Below are 23,455 nucleotides of genomic sequence, written 5' to 3' on the forward strand. Positions count from 1 at the left end.
CTGGGTCACTGTAGGTTTGACATTGCATACCTTATATTGCATGTCCCTCTTCCATGTCTATAACCCTTGGTTGCCACTAGAGCAATGCATTTCTTTGTTTTCCTTTGACCAAAAATCCCCGCCATTAGTAATTCACTTCATCACATTTGAAAGAAAATCTTGTAACATTTATATTATAGTATTTGTAAACAACTTAACATTTTTTATTCTTTTTTCATTTTTTCTGAATTCATGGGATGAATGATGATTTTTTACTTATGACACGCATATTATATTACATTTCATCAATATGCCAAAGCAAATAGAGATTTAAATTACAAATTAATTATTGCACAAGTAAACAAATGATTCTCCCTATTGCACTTCCTATTGGTTAAGATTTAATACCTATGCATGGTCGAAGAGGGGAAACGGTCTAAGTGTGAGTGTATAATTAATGACTCCTTAAAAAATGGATCCCTAAAAGAGCACAAGAAGCATAAAAGATAAAAAAAGATTATCACTATTATGTTTTCCAAGCCAATCCGACAACATTTTAAAGTGCCATGTGCTTATCAATGATAGTTCCCCACTTCCAAGGGTTCTCCATAAAGTGTCACGTGCTATTACTTGGCCCCACTTTGGGACCTTTATTCAGAGGAATATTGGATAGAATTTCTTTAGCAATTTTAAAGTGATGTGCTCTATTGAGATTATACTCACTCATGACAGTTCGTAGTTAAAGTGCCAAATGCTGTTATTCAACCCCTCATTATTGACGACTAAAGTGTTTCTATCATACAAGATATAATAGTGGAATGCAATATATATACACTCAGCCTCTCATTGTTTTTTGGACCCACACAGGTAAGTGTTGCTGCAATCTTTAATGGAGGCTGCCCCAGTGAGCGTGGCCACTCCCATGGCCTCCTGGGATCAGTAGTGCCTTTATATTCCTCTTATGAGTCGCCATGCGTTCAAAGTCACAATAATAAACAGAAAAAAAAGAAAAGTCCCAGTGTGTTGTGGTGCAGGGATCTTAATGTATATTAAGTGCTGGAAAAACTGTCCGTGTTGTTCGAAATCTTCAGTCCTCAGCCCAAGAAGAAGTGCAAACAGCACGAAACGCGTCAGCTGGACTTCACTTTATCTGTGTGGCAGTACTTCTGTGATCTTCACGGCAGCCTCCATTAAAGATTGCAGCAACACTTACCTGTGTGGGTCCTTCTGTTGAGGGCAACTCTTGTGTTTGATGTTAGCGGCTGGCCCAAGCCACTGAAGGAGCTCTGTGAAAGAGAACAGGCATGCGCCGTATCTCATAGATACAGAGCATTACTGCCCTTTTCTTTTGACGTAGGGCAGAGCAGCAGGAAAGCTTGCGGCGCTGCCCTACACCAAAATATTGTAAATAACAACCATAGTGTGTGATTATTGGGATGTTCATGTCCCCACAGAGACAGTATGTGATTATAGTGTTACCCAAAAACCCACAGAGAAGTGTGTGATTTTAATCAGATTCATGTGCCCTCAGTGATCAGTGTGATTACAGTTATTTTGAGGTCTCCAAGGAGAAAATGAGTGATTTTTGTCGTGTTCAAATCCCCATAGAGGTAGTGTGTGATTACAGTCATGTGCAAGTCTGCATAGAGATACTGTGTGCTTGCCGAAAAAGAAAAGCATGAGAAACGCCATACCCACACTTTGAAAGTCCAAAATGGCGCTACCATCTTCTCTCCTGCAGCGTACACAAATAGCCACTGAAATATATAAATATTAAGGAAAAACACCAGTAAGATATGTAATTGTGAACAAGATGAGTAATTAAGATGAATGGGAAAGGAGAGCATATGTTTTAAACCAATATTCAATTCAGCCGCAAAGGTTTCTTCGGTAAGTTTATTCTTTAAGTTTTGTTGGTTTCAAACTTTTATTGTTTACAAAAGCATGTTCCCTCAAGTCGCGTCTTTCGTTCAGAGCCAGGAAGGGTAAACTACAACTGAATTTCTACACAAATGCAGCCCTAAAAACAGGAAAACCAACATTGCCCCACAGTTGTTACTTAATACCCACTAGGATTTTACAATGAGGTCTGACTTGCTTTATTGTGAAGCCTTTTCCCTGCAGCAGCTCTTGGTCAACACGCTCTTCTGCTTCCTCGAGAATTTCACACAAAGCTTTGCACCACATGTGACGTAACTTCCGGCTCCAAGGGATGTGTGTCGTGACTTTGCAAGAGTGTTAGGAGGCATTCATTTGCAGCGAAGATCGGGTTTCTTTGAGGCATGCAAATGCAAACGAGTGAATGCAAGCAAGGACAATCGAGTGCAACAGATAGAAACAAGCAACATTTATAGAGTGGTTTTCTAAGTCAATCTTTCGTCCCCAAGTGTTAGCATATATATAGAAATGAAGGTTGATCACAATTCCAAAGAAAGGGTAAAAAATGTACATGTTTGCATTAGGGGGGGTGAGGGGGTGCATTTGGATCCAAAAACAGTGATTCGAGATAAAAGTGACCCTAACAATATTCCGTAGGATGCTCCTGCGGTCCGGGCACTCAGCCCAGGGCATCTCTCCTGGGGCAGTAGGCTTCTGTGGCCCATAAACCAGCACAGCCATTCAGTGTTTGGAGAGCAGAGATGTTTTAAGGTATGGGAAAGTGGGCCTTGGCCCCAGAATTTCAAGGGACCCCCTGATAGAGCCAGCTCTGATCTCTGCTGAGGCTGTTGCCCTGATGACCTTAACTAAGTCTTAAACAGATTGTTTTAAATATCGTTTTCCTTTAATTTATTTTTACTGTGGGTGATGTATGGAAGTCTTTTACAGACATTTTGCAGGGAAATGTTTGCGTCTCAAAACCATGCAACATCCATAAAAAGGTTAATTTCATATAAAAACTGGACCTCACAAATGAGAAATGGGAGTGCGGGTCACACAGAGAATTCGCAATATTATTAGGGGGCTGCTGCCAAATCTATTTCCTTATTAAAGGTTGACAGGTATACGTACGAAGCGTGTATAGTGCTTCTATGTGCAGACCTTTGTTGGGGCGGTCTGCGGAATTATGCCTGTTGTAAAACAGGATTGTGAGGCACCGTAGAGATGAATGATGCAGGGAGTTGATATGCGTTGTAGGTCTTATGTGACTAAGTTTAAAAAGAGGCAGGTATGTGCTCCGTAGAAAAAAACCCGTCCCCCCTTTAACACCGGTGTAATGTGGTGTGTTAGCGTTAAGGGGAGCGTATATGAATATATGTGAATGGTATATATATATATATATATATATATATATATATATATATATACACACACACACACGTACTCGATTGTGTTTCTCCCTCCTAATTATATGTATATGTCCGTATACAATGAAATATCTAGCTATATATGATATGCACACATATGCATATACCTATATATAACTATACCATGATGCGTTTTTATTGCGCACTGTTATTTGGGGATGTGTCCAAATATTTGAGCTGGAAACACGACCTACTTCCCTTATTTTTGGGTGCAGAATAAATATAAACCCTTATGTTTTATTACCCTGCCCTTAATGGGGGTAATTTTGAAGGGAAATGTGTATGGCCCTATGCACTTGTCTATATGTAGGCCTAGTCTATGTTTTTTGGGGTATGAGCCAAACTCGTATTGTCCTCGAGCCAGTGTACCTGGTTTTGTTGGTATAAGAAGGCTAGCATATAATATTATTATACCATCGCAACCTGAGCGTTTGTAGAGGCTCAGTAGGTAATACTGCACGTATTTGTACCTTGAAGTACTATGTTCCTCTGTTACAATGCTTGTTGCAAAGCAATGCAGCAAGTTTATCACATTTGTTGAAGTTGCTGCAGTTACTGGTAAAAATGTACATAGTACAAGTAATAGTGTGTTATTTTGGGCCATACATTGTTCACCTTGTGTGTGCCACGTGTTAAATAGTATCAGCTGTTAATAAATATTTTGCGATTTATTGAAAAATAAGTTGCTTGCTTAAATATACTTGTTTTGTACCTTTGTTTATTACACATATGAAATGGTTGTAAGGCGCTTGCTTTACTTTCAAGCTGCGGTAAATGTAGCACGTGTGTTAGTGCGTGTTTGAGGCAATAGCACAGACTAGTTGTGATCTGTTCTATGACGTCAAATGACTTTCAGTGAAATTGCCAACGGTTGCATTTTCCCCCTTGGTTAGTGCACGCTTTAATATCTATGAGAGCTCTGGTAACAGCCCACGAACAGCCTGTGTTGTTGCTGGGGCCTCACTCCTGCGTTCCTGCCTGTTTTCAGAGAGCCTTTGAGGAATGCACTTCCTGGGGATAAGCACAAGTTTTAGGGGGTCCTTATGTTCCACCCCAAGATTCCTTGTGTCCACTTTTGAAGTGGAGTGTGGGGCGCGGGTGTTGTGACCCTTCATCTGTTTGCCTAGAAACCCTATGCAGACCTGAGCTGAATCTGGTGCCGCGTTAGCAGGGTTGTGCCCAGATATTTACTGTTTGCGATGAACACAGGGTTTGTTCTGCCGTGAATCCGAATAATATCTGATGGCTTATTGCATGTTTCCTATGTTGATATGAGAAAATATTTTTGGGGGTTAACCCTCCCGTGTAGGCCTGAATATTGTTCAACATCTCTTAAATCCAGTCTCAAGTAAAGGAAAAACAGTTTGTGTTTCGTTTACCCCCTGTAAGCCTAGCGCACACAGTTGAGCCCCAGCCAGGTTAGGAACAGAAAAGAATCAGGAATAATTCGTTCCTAGAATTGTTGTGCGCTGTGCTTTTTGGAAGAGGCACTGTTGTGCGTTTCAAACGTACAACAACTATGAAAGTAGGTTTGGAATAACTGAAAGAAAAAAAAACACACAAGTAGTGTATAAACAGTGCATGGATACATTTCCGGAGGTGCAGCATGGTAGAGGTTTTGTGCATATTTAACTTAGTACAAAACTTTGAAAATACGTTTAAAATAACTTACAGAACGCACAGGTAATGTATGAGCATCACATTGACAAATTGCCTTAGGCGCTGCATGGTAGATGTGTTGGATTCTTCCAACCTTGTAATGAAAAAAGCGGCAGGGCCGTTTTATCTCAAGTTTTCTAGCTAGCACCTGGGGCAATTCATCTGCGCTTCGCTCATATATTAAATATGAAAGAGCAAATTCTTAACTTGTTTTCTGATGAAGCCTCAGCTCCTCAGAGAAGCCCCCCCTAAATACCTGGAGGCTGTATTCTGCCTGGGAAAAATTTACTTGCTGCGGTGCACGAGGAACCAAGTGAGCAGTGCCGAAAAGGGCTTTTTTGCTCGAAGATTTCTTCCCTCATGCAACCTTCCTTGGTACCACCTCTCTCCGGAGTTTCTGGTGTGTTTTCCTTCTTGCCAGTGCCTGCTACTGCGTTTTCCCAGACGTCTTCAGTGCACCTCCCATCTCCATGGCGGGGAAAAAAAACAAGCATTTGCAATGCATTAGATCTCGCATTTACGCGAGTTTGAGCTATTGACATTGCAAATAACAATGCCTATTGGTATTGTCATTTACAATGCCAATAGCTTTAACTCGTGTAACTGCGAGACCTATTGCATTGCAAATGCTTGTTTTTCTCGGCGAACTAGCATTCACTTGGAAATCTTTCCAGAGAGGCCATGGACTGCATGGGCCTGGAACTAGTTGGCGTTGGCGGTTTTACAGCAGCGAGAAACTGTGCGTGTTCTGTTCAGTATTAGGGCAAGTGGATGCATCAGAGAGGGTTCAGAAAGTTTAAAATACCTACAGTTCGTCAGAAACGACGGAAGTCTAGGGATGTACATCAGACTCGTAGTTACCAGTCTGTTCTAGAAACTGTTGGGCAGTGATGTTTTAAAAATCTGATTACGTAGACTCTCCTCCGTGTTCTGATCATTGAACTGAAACCTGCAATCGCCATAAAAACCCGGCAGCCAGGAATGGAATTGTTCTAGTGTCCGGTTTTTGTAATGGCCTGTAAACTGGAGATTAACTTGTCTCCTGCTTCATCAGCCAGAGGCTTTAAAGTAGCGAGATAATCTTCCGAGCGGTGTGACCTCTGAAGGTTGTCTTCTGGCCGGCCTTTTAATGCTCCTCCATGTCAGCCATGGACATGGCAGTCTTTAAGCCCGACCTTTCCAGCTCGTGAAGAGACAGAGGGAGGTGAGGGGGGGGGAGGTGGAGACATTCAGGCTGGCAAATGGTGAGCACTTCGCGGCCGCTTTGATGTTCTCAGTGGCTGCGCGGCTCACTGAGAACATCAAAGCGGCCGCAAAATGATCACGCAGGCTGCCAAATGGTGCGCGCGGCCGCGCGCCCGGCGCACATGCACTGTATTTGGAGGCCTGCAAGCACTAGTTTGCACTTCCAAATCCCCCTGTTTCCAAAAGCTCTCACGAGAGTAGCGCTAAAGCGCTGGCTCAGGCGAGACCTAAAAATATGAGAGCTTACACACACAGGGGGGAGGTGGGGGTTGTAGCCTGACCGTGGGAACCAGGCAACCATCCAAGAGGGGAAAAAAAAAGTAAAGCACTTTCCGACTCCAACCACTAGATGGCGGAATATGCACAGTATGTGAATCCAAAAGATGTCTATGGAGTAAAACAATTTTAACCAGTGCACTCTACTAATCCAATAGTACCTAGAAGTAATCCGGTTCTGCAACTCATGCTTTACAGACAAACTAAACATATACAAGAATCAAATAATAAAAAAAAAAATACAGACCAGCCAATTCAAAGATTTGCATTTTACTGGGTTTATTTTTTTTAATGTAAAAAGTATTGATTTCTACAGAAAAAGGATTCACCAATCGGCACCCAGTAGACCTCAGAATATCAGATGTGGAGTGTTATCTCGTTATTGGCTGGACCAATCAGCAGCCTTTTCTCTTGACCCCAGCAGGAGCTCTCAGGGATGGGTTCATCAAGCTGTCAAATGAAGATAACAAGTCAGCTTTGTGTGTTGAAGACATCTGTAATTCTCAAAAGAACGTCAGCTCAGAAACCTGGTCACCATTTAAGTAAGCCAGATAAAATGGGTTATTCACCGAGGAATGTGGATTTGAAAGCTGTGCCCGCCAAATATGCACAACGTCGTAAACCACAGATGCCTAACGAAGGCCAGATCCAAGCCCAGTTCTCAGAAGATCTGCATAACATGCATCTACATATACAAAATATTAACTGAGTTAAGATTCACAACCAGTGGTAACTCTGAAAACCTGGCACTAGTTAGGTCTATGGCAGCTAGTATCATGCAGGACTCTGGTGGAAAGCACTGACCAGGCTGATGCAGACAACTACTAGACTAGTGTTGGGCTGCTGGTCCAACCAACTCAATACTGGCTTTGAGCGAAAATCACACTGGACAATTGGCCACCATTATTTACCAATTGGCACTGATTGGCTGCTTAGCGATGAATGGGGGCAGATAAAGGGGGAAGTTTGCACTGGCCTTTTACTTTAAATAGGGAAATGAATTATACTCAGTATGCAGGACCCTCTTGGAAATCTAGATCATTGAAGAAGTCGTGCGGGGAGGTCTGTGGTTACATTTTTTATTTTAAATGTTATAATTGTAAAGTTTCAAATTGAAGGAGACTATTAATTTTGATTTAAGGCTCTATGCACTCCAAAGTAACTATCTGGTCTCAGATAAAAGTTCGCATGAAAACAATTTAGATTGACAGGGGCGTTGCCTTCAACAATGCTTTAAGAAAATATCTTTTAAAATTATATTCAATCAATCAAAAGACCTTTATTATTAATTTAAATTGCATGCATGTGGCAGTATAGAAAAGAAAGACTGTTCACATGTGTAAACAATTCGACATTTGTTCAAAAAACACTTTCCCACTTTTCATTCATAAAGAGAAATTATAGCTCACATTGTATATAAAAACTAAATTTTCAAACCAGAAGCTACAGCCATAAATCATAAGAGAAATAATTTAAAGTGTTAAGTGAAAATAAAGACCTTTGTGGTGGTGTCGATGATGCCTAAACAAGGGTCACTGGACATACCTGACAAACAGGGGTGTGGGTGATGAGTGGGCAAGACAGAGGACAAGAGAGGGGGGGTGGAAGTGGTGTCACTCATTCCCCTCACCATGTGCCGCAGAGGCAAACACTGAGAAATGTGTTGAATTTTAAAGTGATTGATTTCACAATCCTGGTTCAAAACGCTGGGCTCCTTATTTCTTATTATAATATTGTTAAGTACTATCAGTTTTCACATTTCATTGTAGAAGAAAAACATCAGAGAAGGTAAAGGCCAGGTTGAAGCAGATCTCTGCTTCAAAACTGGGCAGTGGAATCAACAGTGATTTTCAAAACTGACACTAAAATTGGGGTAAAGCTCTCTGCAATGACATTAATAAGGTCTATTCCCACGACCCTAGAACTCCTTCTAGGTCGTATTGTGCTAATCTGTGGCCAAACTGTTCTGAACTCCCATCCTTACCTAGAAACAGATACACATCCTGGTATAGGTAATCTCCTGTCACTCAGTGGTGACCTGTTCCCTGTTCAACCCACTCTCCCACATTTTGAGGCATGGATCTTTGGGCCCCTAAGGCTTGTCCTCCTGCTGCAAGTGTGCCAGGCCTCCTCCGACTCCTGTCTTCATACACTTGCTCTTTAGCCTCCAGAAGTCTCACTTGGACTGCTCTGGGGCCTTGAGGAAAGGGACAAGCGGCTTGCAGAAGTGTTTGTTGTCAGTCCATGCATGCGGTCATCTGTTCCATGCATGCAACCCCAAGTCATCTGTTCTGAGCTTGCATCCATCTATGCAAAACACCCAGCAACGGGCTCTTATCTGGTCACTCAAGGTTGACCTTTTCCCATCACAATCTGCTTTTTCAAATGTGGCGGAATGGCTCGTTGGACTGCTATGGATGGTATATATGCTAGAAGTCTGCTAGGCCTCCTCGAGGGCCTGTTGGCACAGGCTGAATCTTTAGTCTTGTGCAGTCTCACTTTGAGCGTTGAGTTGTGGTGACTTGGGGAGGAGACAAGTGACTCACTGATGGGCTTCCATGGCTGGCAGATTGCTCAGATTTTGCACTCACTAGCAAGTATAAGGCTTGATATCTGATGCCCACTATCCTACACAACTACACCAGAAAACATTTGTGACGAATATTCTCTGGAGCCATATTTCTCTTCTCCTCGCGCTCTTGTATTACTCAGCTCCTAGTTGGTCTACCTATAGGGTAGGGGCTTATATGGGGGCCTCGAGATCTCCATTCTTCAGCCTGCAGCTTCCCATAGTGATGTTTTTATTTTTTCTTCTCATTGTCTTTTGAAACCTTTTTTTCATTTTAGCCAGTGTTTCATGTTCTGGTCACATCCAATGACTACTTTATGTTAAAGTAACTGAGAAGGGAGATGCAGTTCATTCTCGAGTTAGTATTTTTTATTTTTTATTTTAACTTACCCAGAAGTGGAAAGGTCTTTGGTAAAACGTGCAATAGCAGCTCCTAAGGTGCCAGTTATTCCCCAGGAGGAGAGGTTGTTGGAAGGACCTTCGCTGCAAATGATTTGACTCACATGAAAGTGAAAACTTTGTAGTATCAAGTCAGCCTGAGAGAATTCAGTAATGTGGTGTCTTACTGATTAATGTAGGTTCCTGGCCCATCTCTTGGTGCTTTTGGGTGTGTGCCTAGAAGTTTATTTAAAGAGAAGCACTAGGCCTCCAAGAGAAGAGGTCTGCAAGAGCACGTGGATGACCCCTAATGAACCATGTCATATCCTTTTTGGTCCAAAGTGTTTTCAAATACGTAAAATACATCTGTCTTCTGCAGAGTGAGAGGTCATTCAAATGTTACATAAATTGAATTCTGCCTCCATTGCTACTATGGTCCGTCTATAAAGTGTTTTAATGATTCTTTCATTAGTAGCCTAAATTAAAAGTATTGCTCTTGAACTGTTGACTGAAATTTAGTTTATATGCACTTATCTTAATTTGATTACAAAATAATCTCTAGACCTCCATTCCCCCCTCTGCAATGCCCTGTTTTGATGTTCAGTTTTTTCCTTCGTCTCATTTAAACCAGGTTTTATTTGTCCACAGCCATATGGTTGCCTGGCTTTTGGGGCCCAGGTCTGCTTTCAGGGAAAGAGACCCCTTCATCCAGCTGTGCCTCGGGTCTCCGCACATTTCATTTAGATCTTCATTTCAGGAAAAAACTGAAAACCCACCTGATCACCCGTTGCCCAATTGTGGAACTGTTTTGCTCCCACTGACCTCACCGGTTGTCTACCCTGTCTCCATTCCCTCATTAATTAATATTTCCTCCTGCCCCTCACTGCCACCTGTTGCTTTTCTTAATCTGTGGTCTGGTCTTTCCTACTGTACTTGAACTTAATTGCACATGATCTACTGACATTTGTTCTGTCAACTATTTAATTCTCTTTCTTCCCTACAATGTGTTAACTTGTGGGATATTTGTAAATTGGTCGGAGCCCTCTACTAGCCAATTTACAGGTAGAACGGCATTATTAACAATAACAAATTAAAGAAATAAAATAAATCTCATGACAGATAACCCAGGCTACCTGAAAGTGGCCTTGGCCCTTTAGGCCAGAACCATAGAAAGTGAGTTAATATCCATATGGCCAAAGCTTGTCATGTCATACCATGTCATTTCTGGTTTACCTGTGATGGAATCCTCCTATGGTGTTCTCGGAAATCCAGACACTAAGCCTACTTGGTCATTTATCTGAGAAAGCTTCGGGAGCGCAATCACGCTCTTCATGTAACAGTCCCTCCTGCGGTGGGAAAAAAACAACACGTTTATTAGATTTAAAACTTAATAATGTGCATTTTGGAGCAGGGGCTAAAACGGGCTCTAAAATTGTTTTACACTGGATTGTCATCAGGTTTTAGCAGAAAATTTGCCATATTTGCAAATGTAGAACTTCATTATTTGACAACGAGGTTGCTGTATTTGCACACAACGCAAAATAATTACAACAGCTAAAACAGGAGCAAACATTCGTACTCAATTCATTGGGTGAAATGAGGCCTTGGTGGGGTTATTTACTGGTGTTTTGGTTGGAACAGGCGCAGAGTATTTGCGTTCATTTTAGGACTTGCACTGATTTAGGACTTACTGACGTTTGAGCTTCCACTTGGTCATAAAAGACACAACTAATATGCAAAACGCACAAATGCCCAAATATAAATGTTGATAAACTGATATTGAAAAATGTAATGTTGCAAACCATCTTTTTGCGAACTGGAAGAAAATAAGCATAATTCTCAAATTTTTAATCAGACCTCAAGTAAATTATTTTAAAGAGAAAAGGCAATTGACTATTGCTACTTCGATCAGATTTTTCTCAGTGAAGCTTGGTTTCTCATCCAGCAGGAGCTGAGATTTCCTTATTTAGAAGTTTAATGTGTTGCTGGCATCATGAATCACAAGGAGAAGACAATTAGACACTGACAAATTTAAGGTGACAATCTTTTGAAAGGGGATAATTATGTGGTATTTTCCCTTTGAAAGGCTGCTTGGGTTCAATTTGCATGCTTTGTTTCATGACAGGAGCTGATTTATGCTTGATCCTATTTTTAGGTCTGGCGTTAGCCAAGACCTTTTGATTGTTTTTAAATATGTATACAATACATACATGTTGGTGCTTTTAGTCACCAATCTTCATCCATTGGTCGGTCATGTCATTTACATTTTTGCTTCTTCCCACTATATTTAGCATGCGGCAGCGGGTCAGCCTACTTAAACCACAGGTTCACTTAACTTGGAGTGACTGCATTTTGCCCTTCCAAGTAGCACATCCGCACACAAGCTAGTCCCCTTCAGGGCCAGTGCTTTTGTTTTTACCTTATAATTTTAGTGCTGCCTTTGTATTTAGAACTTGATGTGATAGCAGGATGCTTCTGGTGACCTTTCCAGTTTGATCAGATCCCATCTCCTGCCAATGCGGTTGTAAATTCCTTTGGGAGTGGTTTGTATTTGACTGCTACTGTTTCACAGCATACCAGATTATGCTCATTTGAAACTGTTCAGTAGTTTTTGTATATTGGAACCTCTTTTATTTATTTCCTTCCCTTCCTTCTTTTTCTTTCTTCTCTTATTTCCTTCTTTCCTTTCCCGCTCTAGCCATTTCACTCTTGCCTTCTTTCTTTACTGCTTTCTTTCCTTCTCATTCTTGCCTTCTTTCAGGCCTTTCATTCTGTCTTTATTTCCTTCTCTCCTCTTTCCTTTGCTCTTCCCCTCTTCCCTGGTTTTGCCTTTCATTTTTGCCTTTTTCTCAACTTCTTTCGCTTCTTTTCCCACTTTGCAGTCTTTCCTCCACTCTTAACTTCCCTCTTTGTTCCCCTTCCCCTTTTTCCTTCTCTTCCATTCCTCCTCTTTCCCTCTTGTCTTCCTTCTTTCCTATTCTTTTTTGCCTTCTTTCTTGCCCTTTCCTTCTTTTACTTTCCTAAACACTCTTTCCTTCTGCTTTCTCTCTATACCTTTACTCCCCTCTGTTTCCTCCTTTCTTTCCTGCTTAACTTTTCTTGCCCTCTTTTCTGTTTTCCTTCTCTTGCCTTCTCTTACTTGCCCTCTTACTTGCTTACTCTCCTCTTTCCGTCTTTCCATCTTGTTTCTATTCTTTCCTGCTCATACCTTCCATTTCTTTCCTTTCCTCTATCATTCCATATTTCCTTGTTTTTTCCATTATTTCTTGCCTTCCTTCTTGCACATTAGTTGCCTTCCTTCCCCAACTCTTTCTTGCCATCTTGCTTCTTTCTTTTTAGCCATCATAATTTCTTCTTAGTCCCTTTTCCCCTCTCACCCCCTTTCCCTCTTGCCTTCTTCCTTTCTTCCTTTCCTGCCATCTTATCCTCTTTTAACCAATTGCCCTCATTCTCTTGCCGTCTTGCCCTCTTTCTCTCCCTCTTGCTTTCTTTCCTCTTTCTTGACCTGGTTCTTTCTTGATGTCTTCCTTCAGCCAATACCAGACTAATTAACATAAGTAGTTCCCTTCAGTGCCAGATAGTACTATGATAATTTGTGTTTGAGACCCAAAAATTTGTGCCAGTCGCAAATTATTATAAACATTGACAAGAGCTAGGCATATTCCAAAACAAAGTTTTGCAAAAACCATAACAAAACAAGAATTGCCAGAAGGCTGGCGGCCAAAGTCTGGCCTATTGGTTTTACCAATGTTAGACAATGGTCATTCATCTGAAGTAAATACTAATCGCTTTTTTATAGTTTAGTGGAAGCACTATTTTTCCCAGCTCTGTAGGTGGCAATACACAATATTGTCCACTCTCATATGTCGGGAGTCCACTTATCTGCCGTTTCTGGTTTTTACATGCAACTAAAACCAGAAAAATATTTTATCTTCCTGTGAGTCTCTCCGTCATGAGGGGAAGGCCACCTCCAATTCCAGAAGCAATAAAAACCTGGCATCTCCCATCAATATAGACACAAGTTATTAACTATGATGAATTCAAACTAATAATTATGCCCAGCTGTGACGACTCCAACATTCTCCCAACATTTCACGCATATGCGCCGCAACGTAACCAACATCTCCCACACTCTACATCCAACATCGCACTAACCACACACTTCTGAAAAGGGTGACCAGGAACCTCCCAGTTTGCTGTGTGCATGCACAGCGCATATGTTTAACAAAACATATGGCTTCCAAAAGAAATTCAGTTAGCTGTGCGCATGTGCAATTACTTCAGTTCTCATATTTTCAGGGGAGTGTATTTTTGTTGTTGTACATAACATTAATACCCTACACAACTTGTGAACATTCTTTTATCTGTCAAGTTCATGTGGATATTTACTAGATGCAACTTCGTTCTTTTATGAAACAAAAAATAAACATGACAAACAGCTATTATATGAGAACAATTCAATATAAATAAATATTTCTGGAGATGTCAACCCAATATATCTATCTCACACACACAATAAATCAGGTGCAATCAACCAATTATGCTTTTTTTAAAATTATTATTTGTTTACGTGATTTATTTTTTCTGAATTTGTTTATTTTGTATTTTTCCAGATGGTTTATTTATGTACTTGATATCCAGCATTCTATTTTTAATATAAATACATAAGGGGATTTTTTTTGTAATGTTTTATGATCTACTTCCTTATTACACGATTTAACTGGTCATAAAAAGATGGTTCAAATTCCATTTGCTCACGTTTTTTTATTGAGTTTTGGCTCTGGTTTTCTGGGGAGGGGTGTTTCTTGCTTTCCCACCAGCAGTAAATGACCCCTTAGCTATAGAACACTCTAGAAACGTCAGACTAACCTGGTTGGGCGAAGGCGGGGCTGGGTGCTGTGTGTGCTCATGCACACACAGCACCCAGCTTTCCTCCTCTCACTCTTATCATCCTCAGTGCATTGTACAGGTTGAAAGAGAAGCTTGCAGCAAACTTAGCTTTGAGAACTATTCCCAGAAGGAAATGTCACTTTACTACTGTGATACTTCACACTGGCAACTCATTTATACTCGTATTACACAGCACTCATTTCACTGATTGACAACGTGCTGCGCTGCTTGAACACGGTGCAGGGTATGAAACGACAGAATAGAAACAGTGAAAGTGATTCACTCTAGGTAGGTGTACCAGTGACAGAATCTATTGTAGACAGGTCCTTCCGCAGTGACAGATCTACACTGTACACAGGTGCACTAACAGACATACGCCGTGGGCTGGCTGCACCAGTGACAGATCCCCTGAATGCTGGAGCGCTGAAAGTGATGCACTGTACACCGGTGCATCAGCAGCGACGCAAGTGCACTGCGAAATGAAGCTCGAAAGTGACGTACATTGGAAACAGGTGCAGTGACCGAGATACACTGACAGGTGCACTGTAGACAGGAGCTCAGCAGTGCCAGTGATTCACTGTAGGCAAATGTGAGTAGAAACAGATACTCTGCGGACTGTAACCTCAGCAGTGACAGATTGGGTGTAGTCAGTAGCGCAGACATAACAGGTTCACTGTAGACACGTGTGGGGCAGTGACTGAAATGCACTGCTGGAGGAGCTCAGCAGAGGCAGATACACTGCACACAGGTGCAGTGGCAGAGATGCACAGTAGAGAGGAGCTCCGTGCTAAGAGATACATTGTAAGTGGGTGCAACAGCAGCGATGCCTCGTAGACTGGAGCTCAGCAGTGACAGACACTGTAGGCGCATTAGTCCCAGCAGTGGAAGAGGTGCACTGCAGACCGGGGCTCAGTGGCAAAACAGATACATTGAATCCATGTGCAGTGACAATGAAACTGTAGACAGGAGGTCGATGGTGACAGACATGCATTGTACTCCTGTGCAGTGACCGCGCTACATTGTAGACAGGACCTCAGTGGTGACCGGCACTGTAGGGAGGATCGTAGCGGTGACAGATTCTGTAGACACGTCTGCCCCAGCACAGACAGCTATGCATTTTATACAGATGAAGTGATAGAAATACATTGTAGACTGGGGCACAACAGTAAGCAAGGCACACTGGAGACGGGCACATAGATCCGCTTTGGGCAGAAGCGCAACAGTGGCAGAGGTTCAGCATAGACAAGTTCCAGCAGTGACAGACCACCCGTGCACAGGAGTGACAGACTACCCATGCAAAGGAGCTCAGCAGTGACGGAGACCACCCGTGCACAGGTGCTCAGCAGGGACAGAGACCACCCGTGCACAGGTGCTCAGCAGGGACAGAGACCACCCGTGCACAGGTGCTTGGCAGTGACAGAGACCACCCGTGCACAGGTGCTCAGCAGGGACAGAGACCACCCATGCACAGGTGCTCAGCAGGGACAGAGACCACCCGTGCACAGGTGCTCGGCAGTGACAGAGACCACCCGTGCACAGGTGCTCAGCAGAGACAGAGACCACCCGTGCACAGGTGCTCAGCAGGGACAGACCACCCATGCACAGGTGCTCAGCAGTGACAGACCACCCGAGCACAGGTGCTCAGCAGTGACAGACCACTGGTGCTCAGCAGTGACAGACCACCACAGCACAGGTGCTCAGCAGTGACAGAGACCACCAGAGCACAGGTGCTCAGCAGTGACAGAGACCACCAGAGCACAGGTGCTCAGCAGTGACAGAGACCACCAGAGCACAGGTGCTCAGCAGTGACAGAGACCACCATAGCACAGGTGCTCAGCAGTGACAGACCACCCATGCACAGGTGCTCAGCAGTGAGATATTCCATGAATAGGTGCTCCTCCAACTCCTCTGGGAGCGTGGCAGCCGAACAGAGCAAGATCGACCAGTGGGATACCATCTTCTCCAAAGAGAAAAAATGCTGTAGTCAGACTCCAATTGATAAAACAGACACTTAACATGACATCATTTTAAGGTGGATGGAACATCATTTTCTCAATAGCGGGAACAGATTTCTAACCCAAGCACTTTCTTTCCTGAGGGCTAATGGAGGAAGTGGTGTTCAGTTTCCTGCACTTTGCCCCCAGTGCACCGGGATGTTCAATATCTCCCCAGGGTTTAATCAGGTAGGCCCACTCACTTGTAAATAAACTAATTAAGCCATTGGCTGCCATGAATATCATTGAGGAATCTATGGTCAAGCAATATCATTATGTTATACAAACTGAGGCTACAGTGGTAAACAGAACCTTTGTACCTGCCAACAACTTCCTGGCGAACTCCCCAGACTTCTGAATGGCACGAGGCCTTTGAAGTGCAGCCAAACCTTCCTGTCACAGTAGCTCATAAGTATCTGACCCACCACAAGTACACATCTCCTGGTCCCTATAACACATTACTGTTTGTAAGTGCACAGAACCAGCTAACTGGCGATCTGAGCACTATTTGAAACACTACCAATAGCACAATGAATCAAAAGCCATCTAACGCTGATAATTGGAGTACCAATACATTGGAATAAAAAATAAAAAAAACATTAGTCACCTAGAGCTCCTTGATGCTCATCTCAAGAAGCAATAAAAATATTCATTTGTATCATTTCATTCTAGTTCATGTTGTTACATACAAGTGTGATAAGACATTTATTCAAACTTGACTTAAAGAAGGAAAACTTACCGTTGGGCAATGTTAGAGAAGTCGCCATCCACATAGGTATAAAACTGGCATAAAGGATCTTCATTGCACAACTGTTGACATTGTTGGTCTGAGTCGGCCTTGACCACCCTACGGTCATTCCCTAGAAAGTCCAATCCTTTAAAAGTGTGGTCACTGCATCCTGCAAGAAAAGTGACAGCTGAAGGAAGGACCACACACTTACAATCCTGGAGAAGCATACAAATGGAGTCTGATGGATTCTTGTTTACTCTGCTGTTAGCTCCTCTACTAAGGTTCCTTGACAAACTGAATTGAGAGGACCCCTCGGTTATCCGCGGTGATGCTTGTGGGACCGTTTACAAGAGCAGTGAATTGTACCAATGTCCATATACATTAAAGAAAGGTTCAACACTGGACATTTCGGTTCTGAATAGAAAGGCAAAAATCAATGTCTCTTCTACATTAGTATCTACCGGTCAGCTTTACCAATTACAGATCCTGATGGCACAGACAGTGTTACATGTTTGTTTTTCTATTCATCATTTAAGTTTCCACAAAATTAGAAATTTGTATTGAACACCTGGCATGAAGAAGGCAACCTGTACATACGTTTGCTATTAGAGACATGTTCTAGAAGTGCAACTGTCAGACCGTGTTCATGGGCCATGGGGCAAGAATGGGCTACTGGGTCTCAACCTTGTGGGTTGTGATGGTTTGCCTCTGTGGTCCAGCAGTCCTTCCAACTATGGCTCTGCAAGCAGGACCAAGTGAAACTCCTTCAGCGGTGGACTTCCAGTGAGGTCACAGGCCTCAGGGCGATAGTGGGCTGCTAGAGCTCTAAACTCAAGCACACTATTATAATAAATGATGGTCCAAACCTACTGCTTATGGATGCCAATTCACTAAAATTGCAGGGGTAGCGTAAATTACATCATACATCTTTGACATAAATACAACATCAAAGCAATCTCCTATGACCTTTGACCCTAAATCTACCAAGGATGTGAAGTCACTTGACCTTGAGCAGGATGAGTTGACAATAATTGGCATAGCGGAAGTTAAAAAATAATGGAAAGATTAATATAACCCAACACAAATATCTATTTTAGATACACCTATATTAGTGTGCTGATCGTTGAAGGTGGTATGGCGTAGTACAATACTGGAACTAAATTGTTGCATGAAACATGCAAGAGGGCCAGATCTCTTCTAGGAGAACTGGGGGGGGGGGAGGATGGTTACTCCCCCCCCCAGAAAATGTTGGGGGGGGGAAGAAAAGAATCAAATTGTGCATTTTCCCAAATTCATATACATTTGCTGACACCATGGATTATGAAAGGGCACTGATGGATCAGGCCCCCTCAGCAGGGTCACTTGCAAACGTTTTGACTATCAACCTTCAATTTTTGCATTGTTGGCCTTCGGGCTGTGCACTTTGCCACTTCAAGCCAATGCTTAAGCTCACTTCCCCCTAAACATGGTTTGATTGGCATGTACCAAATTGGCATATTTAATTTACTTATAAATCCCTTGTAGCGTGGATTACGATATACCCAGGGCCTGTAAATTAAATGCACAAGTGGGCCTGCAGCACTTACTGTGCCACCCACTTAATTAGCACCTTAATACATCTTCCAGACCTGTCATTGCAGCCTGAATGCAGTGTCACATTCCCATGTCGACTTGGCATTTAAACCTCATTGCCAAGACTTAAAGTCCCCTTTTATGATGTGCCACACAGAAGGTAGGGCCTAGGTAGTTCATACAGCATGGTGTTATGTAATTAAAAGTTTGGACATGTATTTTTACATTTTACATGTCCTGGTAGTAAAAAACACCTAAAATTAATTTCACACTACTGGGAGACCTACCCACTCCTATAGGATAATACTGGCGATTCCTAATTACATTTAATAAGCTGTAATTCCTACCAGAGAAGAGGTAGATATGTTATGTTTGGTACCTATGCAATTGTAAAGAAAAACCCTCTAATTACTCCTTCTATCCGAGCAAAAACATAATATATTAACCTATACTAAATGTATTCACCTCCCCCGGAGTGAGGATGGAAGTGGAGGTATCCATTTCATCAACAAAACAATTGTCTGCAGCTCCAGAAACACAGTAGGCCATGACCCCAAAGAATTATCTTAATTTCAAAGTGACAATTGTACGTTTTCTTCTTAGTCTTACAAATTATCAGGGTAAACCATTGGCATTACCATATTTTTGGTACACACCTCATGAGTAAAGTATAAATATCCACTTGGTGTTCATTGCTGAAAGCCCAGTATTAGTATCAGGCAGGAAGAGGGTTAGATCTACTGGATAGGTCACACAATTGACTACCTTTGCTATTTACCTCCATTTCCTTCCAATTTCACACCTGACCAATTTTGCTCTTACTCTACTCCCTTCAGGTTCCTACTGGCTCAATTTTTCTACTAGGTAGGTTGCCATCCTCGCAATCAATTGTAAAATTGATGCGTGTGCTTTTCTTTTTTCGAGAGGGAGGTGAAATGTGCACGTTAGTCATATGTATGTTTAAGGTGAGCAATACACAATTTTGACAATACCATGTTCAATGTTTTAGGCATACTATTCTACTCTGTGCAATCAAATGTGTTCATCATATTTACAGAGGCATGATCTTGCATACTACTCCTAGCTAAATTACAGTCTGAATGATTAATGAAACAAAGAAATGTTTTGCCAAAGTTCCAAAACTAGACATTTTTGAAGCCAACTATAAAACTAGTCAACACTATTGTCTGGAAGTTTGAAACTAATTTGTGTTCTCTATTAATTTAGGAAGACAGAATCTATAGCCTCTGCAAAGGATCCAATTTGGCTTTTTGGTCTCGGGAACTGAGAGCAAAAGGTCCCTTCTATGGGTGATCATTAGTGTTTCACTTTTTCAGTAAAATTCGCTTGCAGACGATTTTCACCAAATGCCTCTCAGCAGCAGCTCTCTGCTAAAGTGACAGGGCATCGACCCACTGCTCTATGAGCAGGTCAAAAAGGAAAAATAAAACTATAATGCAGGGGGGGGGGGGGGGTGAGCAGTCTAAGTGCCCATGAAGGTTTGACTGGATGTCTTGGGCCGGCCAAATAGACATGCGCACTTTGCATGTTCTCCACCAGGCTGTATTGTACAGCCAGGTGGAGAACATGCACAGGCTTCCAGTCCCTCTCCGAGCGCCGAACCACAGCGCTCAGACCAATCACAATGCTGCTGTAACACAGCATGTGATTAGCTAGGGGAGCCTGGGAGCATGTGTGCTTCCTGCTCCTGCAGTCGACTGAAGGGCCGAAGAGGCGGCAGCAGGTAAGAGATTTAAAAAAAAAAAACATATATATATATATATATATATATAAACTCCCCCCGCCCAAACTCAGCTCCTCCCCCCGCCGTTAAGTAGCAGCCGCCACTGCTCTTTAGGTTCCTTAAGCTACCATTAATTTTGGGATTCCGGAGGGTATAATTGTAACCAGAAATTGATGGCCTAATTTATGAAGGTAAACTTTCACTTTTGTGTAAGTTTACGATTGTTTGCTATTCACAAAGGGATTTACGAGAAGTAGCTCTACAAGTGCGGAGTCTCTTCACATTAAACGACCTATCTATTTATGTGCGGAGACTCTGCACTGTTAGATACTACCCATAAATCCCTTTTTCACAGCAAATAATCGTAAACTTACACAAAAGTGTAGGTTTACCATTGTGAATCAGGCCTAAAGACACCGTTATGTATCAAACAAAGGATCAAAACGGTTACGGTTTTGTCAGGTGTTTTTTTAGGATACCAGGTCACAATATTTTTATCCTTTATTTGGCAATACATAAACGAGGTGGATCCATTTGAGAGTCATGGATTCAAGACATTCAAAAGTTAGCATGAATCCATGTACATCAAACCATGCAATGCATGGCCTCAACTAAAATTCATAGTCAGAAATACACAAAAGTGGTGAAAGAAAGAATGGCAGATCATCAACACGGCACATAATGACCATATTTTTCTCAAAACGGTTCTCCTAAAACCGTAGCTCCTGATTTATAGTACTACCCTTGAGGTACATCTGCAGACAAATAAACATTGCACTGAGAAACCAGGATTTATCATAAATGAACCTGGCAGATTGTCTTGCCATACAATTTGATGTTTCAAACCCATGGCACTTACAGACACCCCAAATGTGAAGCCGGTTTTAGAATCCACCCTAAACATAAGCCATGAAGGAGAATATATTTAACTTACTTCTATTAATCCCAAAGCTTCTTAGCGAGAAGCCTGAAATGACGTTGTTTAACTGAATGAATTGTGGCTGCATCGTGGGAGAGCTCTTCAGAAAGCAAAAGAACCTAATGAAAAACAGATTAACAACCAATCAGAAATTAAATATTGAAATCTGCCCCATCATGGGCTACAGGCATAATGTGCGTTTGTTCACAGTTTAACCAACTGAGCCATCTGAAAAGACCCAGTTGCTGCTCCTTTGATGAATGTAGACAACCCAGAGAAGAACCAGCAGAGCATTTAAAAAGGGAAGTGGACTTTGTCAAAGCCTCCCCGGGATGTTATGGAGTATAAAACGTCCACTCCACTCCTACATTAAATTGTGACTGCTCTGACTAGATTCTCCTCTTGCTTCCTCTTTTCTCAGGTTTCTGTCTCCAATCCCAGCTTCTCTATCACCTTTCAGGGAGGCAGAGTTTGAGAGGTCTGGCTTTCAGCACCTTTTGGAGTCTGGGGACCTAACAGAGTCTGTCCCGTGGGCCAACGTCTTCCTTTGCTCCTCTTGGACAGATTTCAGTGACCGAGGACACAAAAGTAGCTCCTATGTGCCTGTACTTCTGTGGTTGTCTGAAATAATCATGTTTTTAACATGCTATTTATGGCCCATGCTTTATGCCCCATAGAAGACCCAGAATGGACTGCAAGCCCATGGATAGTGCACAAGCAAATATTAGACACTAAAAAGGCTTGCCTTCAAACCCATTATGAACATGGTCTATATGGGCAGTTCAAAGCTGCAGGCAGGAATGAAGAGAAATAAGAATTTTAACAATAAAGTTTGTTAATGCATATCTGAAGTTGATGCTTCAACAATGCAACTGCAAAGTGAGTGGTATTTTGTCTTGTATAGCATCAGTGTTTCTATAAGTTCATGCAGGGCGTCTGAGAGTCATGTAAGGCTGGGTGTGATAACAGATTGTTCTACTGGGAGGAGTTCTATTGGCGAAAGTTGAGAATCATTAGTTTTGGATGTTTTTTGGCACCGATAGACGCTCACTATTTACACACTGGAAGGACTGACTACTTTTTGGTCTCTCCCTCCTCTGACAGTGTCCTTATGATCTCTTCCTTCTCTGCTTGCAGGCGCTCTTTGCATCTCTTGCGAGCCTTAGTGTTCGACCTGCTAACTTCAGCCTAGTGAGACAGGAGCTGCATGCGGGCTTTGTCTGCCTTCAGTTTGTGAATGTGCTACATTAGATGCAATTGTTTAACACATTACCCTTGACTTTCAGATAAACACTGTGGTACATGTGTCGGTCAATCTTCTGGGACTCACGGTATCTTCAGGGAAGACAGCACAGGATTCTTACTCTCCTCATCCATGAGAGCTTCTTCTGGCATACGTACATTGGCAGTACTCTCTCTTACAAATGCCCATGTGACTTCTCTTTCTGAGAACAAGCATGTTCCTTCTGCAGCGAGCACAGGAGTGAACAAGTCCAGGCTTGTGGATAATCCGACCATATTTCACCAGCTTTCTGATTTGCTGGTTAGATTGCATTGACAATCTTATTTGTTTCATTATGACCCAGCCATACTTTCTTGCCACAGTGCAAGATGCTGGAGGCAAGCTTCTTCGGAAGTTGAAGAATACTCATGGCAGCAGCCCGGCCGAAGAAAGGAAATTGAGAATTGGCTGAGGTAGCATCTATGTTCCTGGTGGTGTGTCTGTGAAAGTGCCTTGTATATCTGGCGAACGTGTAAAGAAACCTACATGCAAGTCTATGGAGTCTATTTATAGCTGTAGCTTTTGCTTCTTGCAACAGAGCTCAGCATGGATTCCAGACAGCCAGATCGACCATGTATCCCACTGAGCATCCCACTGGGAGCTGGAGGCTTTGGAGGCCAGCTTTTGAAGGCTACGGCCATTGCATGCACTTGTGTGACTTTCTCCAGCTCCCTGAGGTGGAATGAAGCAGACACAGCAAGAAAAAGAAAGCATAGATTAAAAGAGGGTGGTAATGGGGAGGAAAGAGCAGGCTTTGTTTGAACATATTTTCCAGGTCTGCTTTCGATTTTGTATTTCAGCCTGGACTTCAGAGAGGAGTTTTGTTTGAATATGACCAAATTATAACATGTTCTTAAAAGAGTAACAGACTTTTGCATTTAGATTGCTTTGAGACATTTTCTGTCACCCAAAA

At 42.3% G+C, this 23,455-nt stretch overlaps 1 protein-coding gene and 1 pseudogene across 1 annotated transcript in view; both read right to left on the reverse strand.

Annotated features, from left to right (window-relative positions):
* Window positions 1–6,726: 6,726 nt before the first annotated feature.
* LOC146856187 (coagulation factor XI-like) overlaps window positions 6,727–23,455 on the reverse strand; it is a 70,673-nt gene continuing 53,944 nt past the window's right edge. The window contains exons 8-11 of the mRNA XM_085654239.1: window positions 21,276–21,379; window positions 17,035–17,194; window positions 10,645–10,757; window positions 6,727–6,914 (exon numbers count right to left, since the gene is read on the reverse strand). Of these exons, the coding sequence (XP_085510365.1) occupies window positions 10,661–10,757; window positions 17,035–17,194; window positions 21,276–21,379 (361 nt within the window). The 3' untranslated portion in view covers window positions 6,727–6,914; window positions 10,645–10,660. The remainder of the gene's footprint in view (window positions 6,915–10,644; window positions 10,758–17,034; window positions 17,195–21,275; window positions 21,380–23,455) is intronic.
* On the reverse strand, window positions 22,198–23,035 carry LOC146856188 (large ribosomal subunit protein eL19 pseudogene; annotated as a pseudogene).

The sequence above is a fragment of the Triturus cristatus genome, chromosome 4_1 (assembly GCF_964204655.1).
Source record: "Triturus cristatus chromosome 4_1, aTriCri1.1, whole genome shotgun sequence".
In the NCBI taxonomy this organism is placed as follows: domain Eukaryota; kingdom Metazoa; phylum Chordata; class Amphibia; order Caudata; family Salamandridae; genus Triturus; species Triturus cristatus.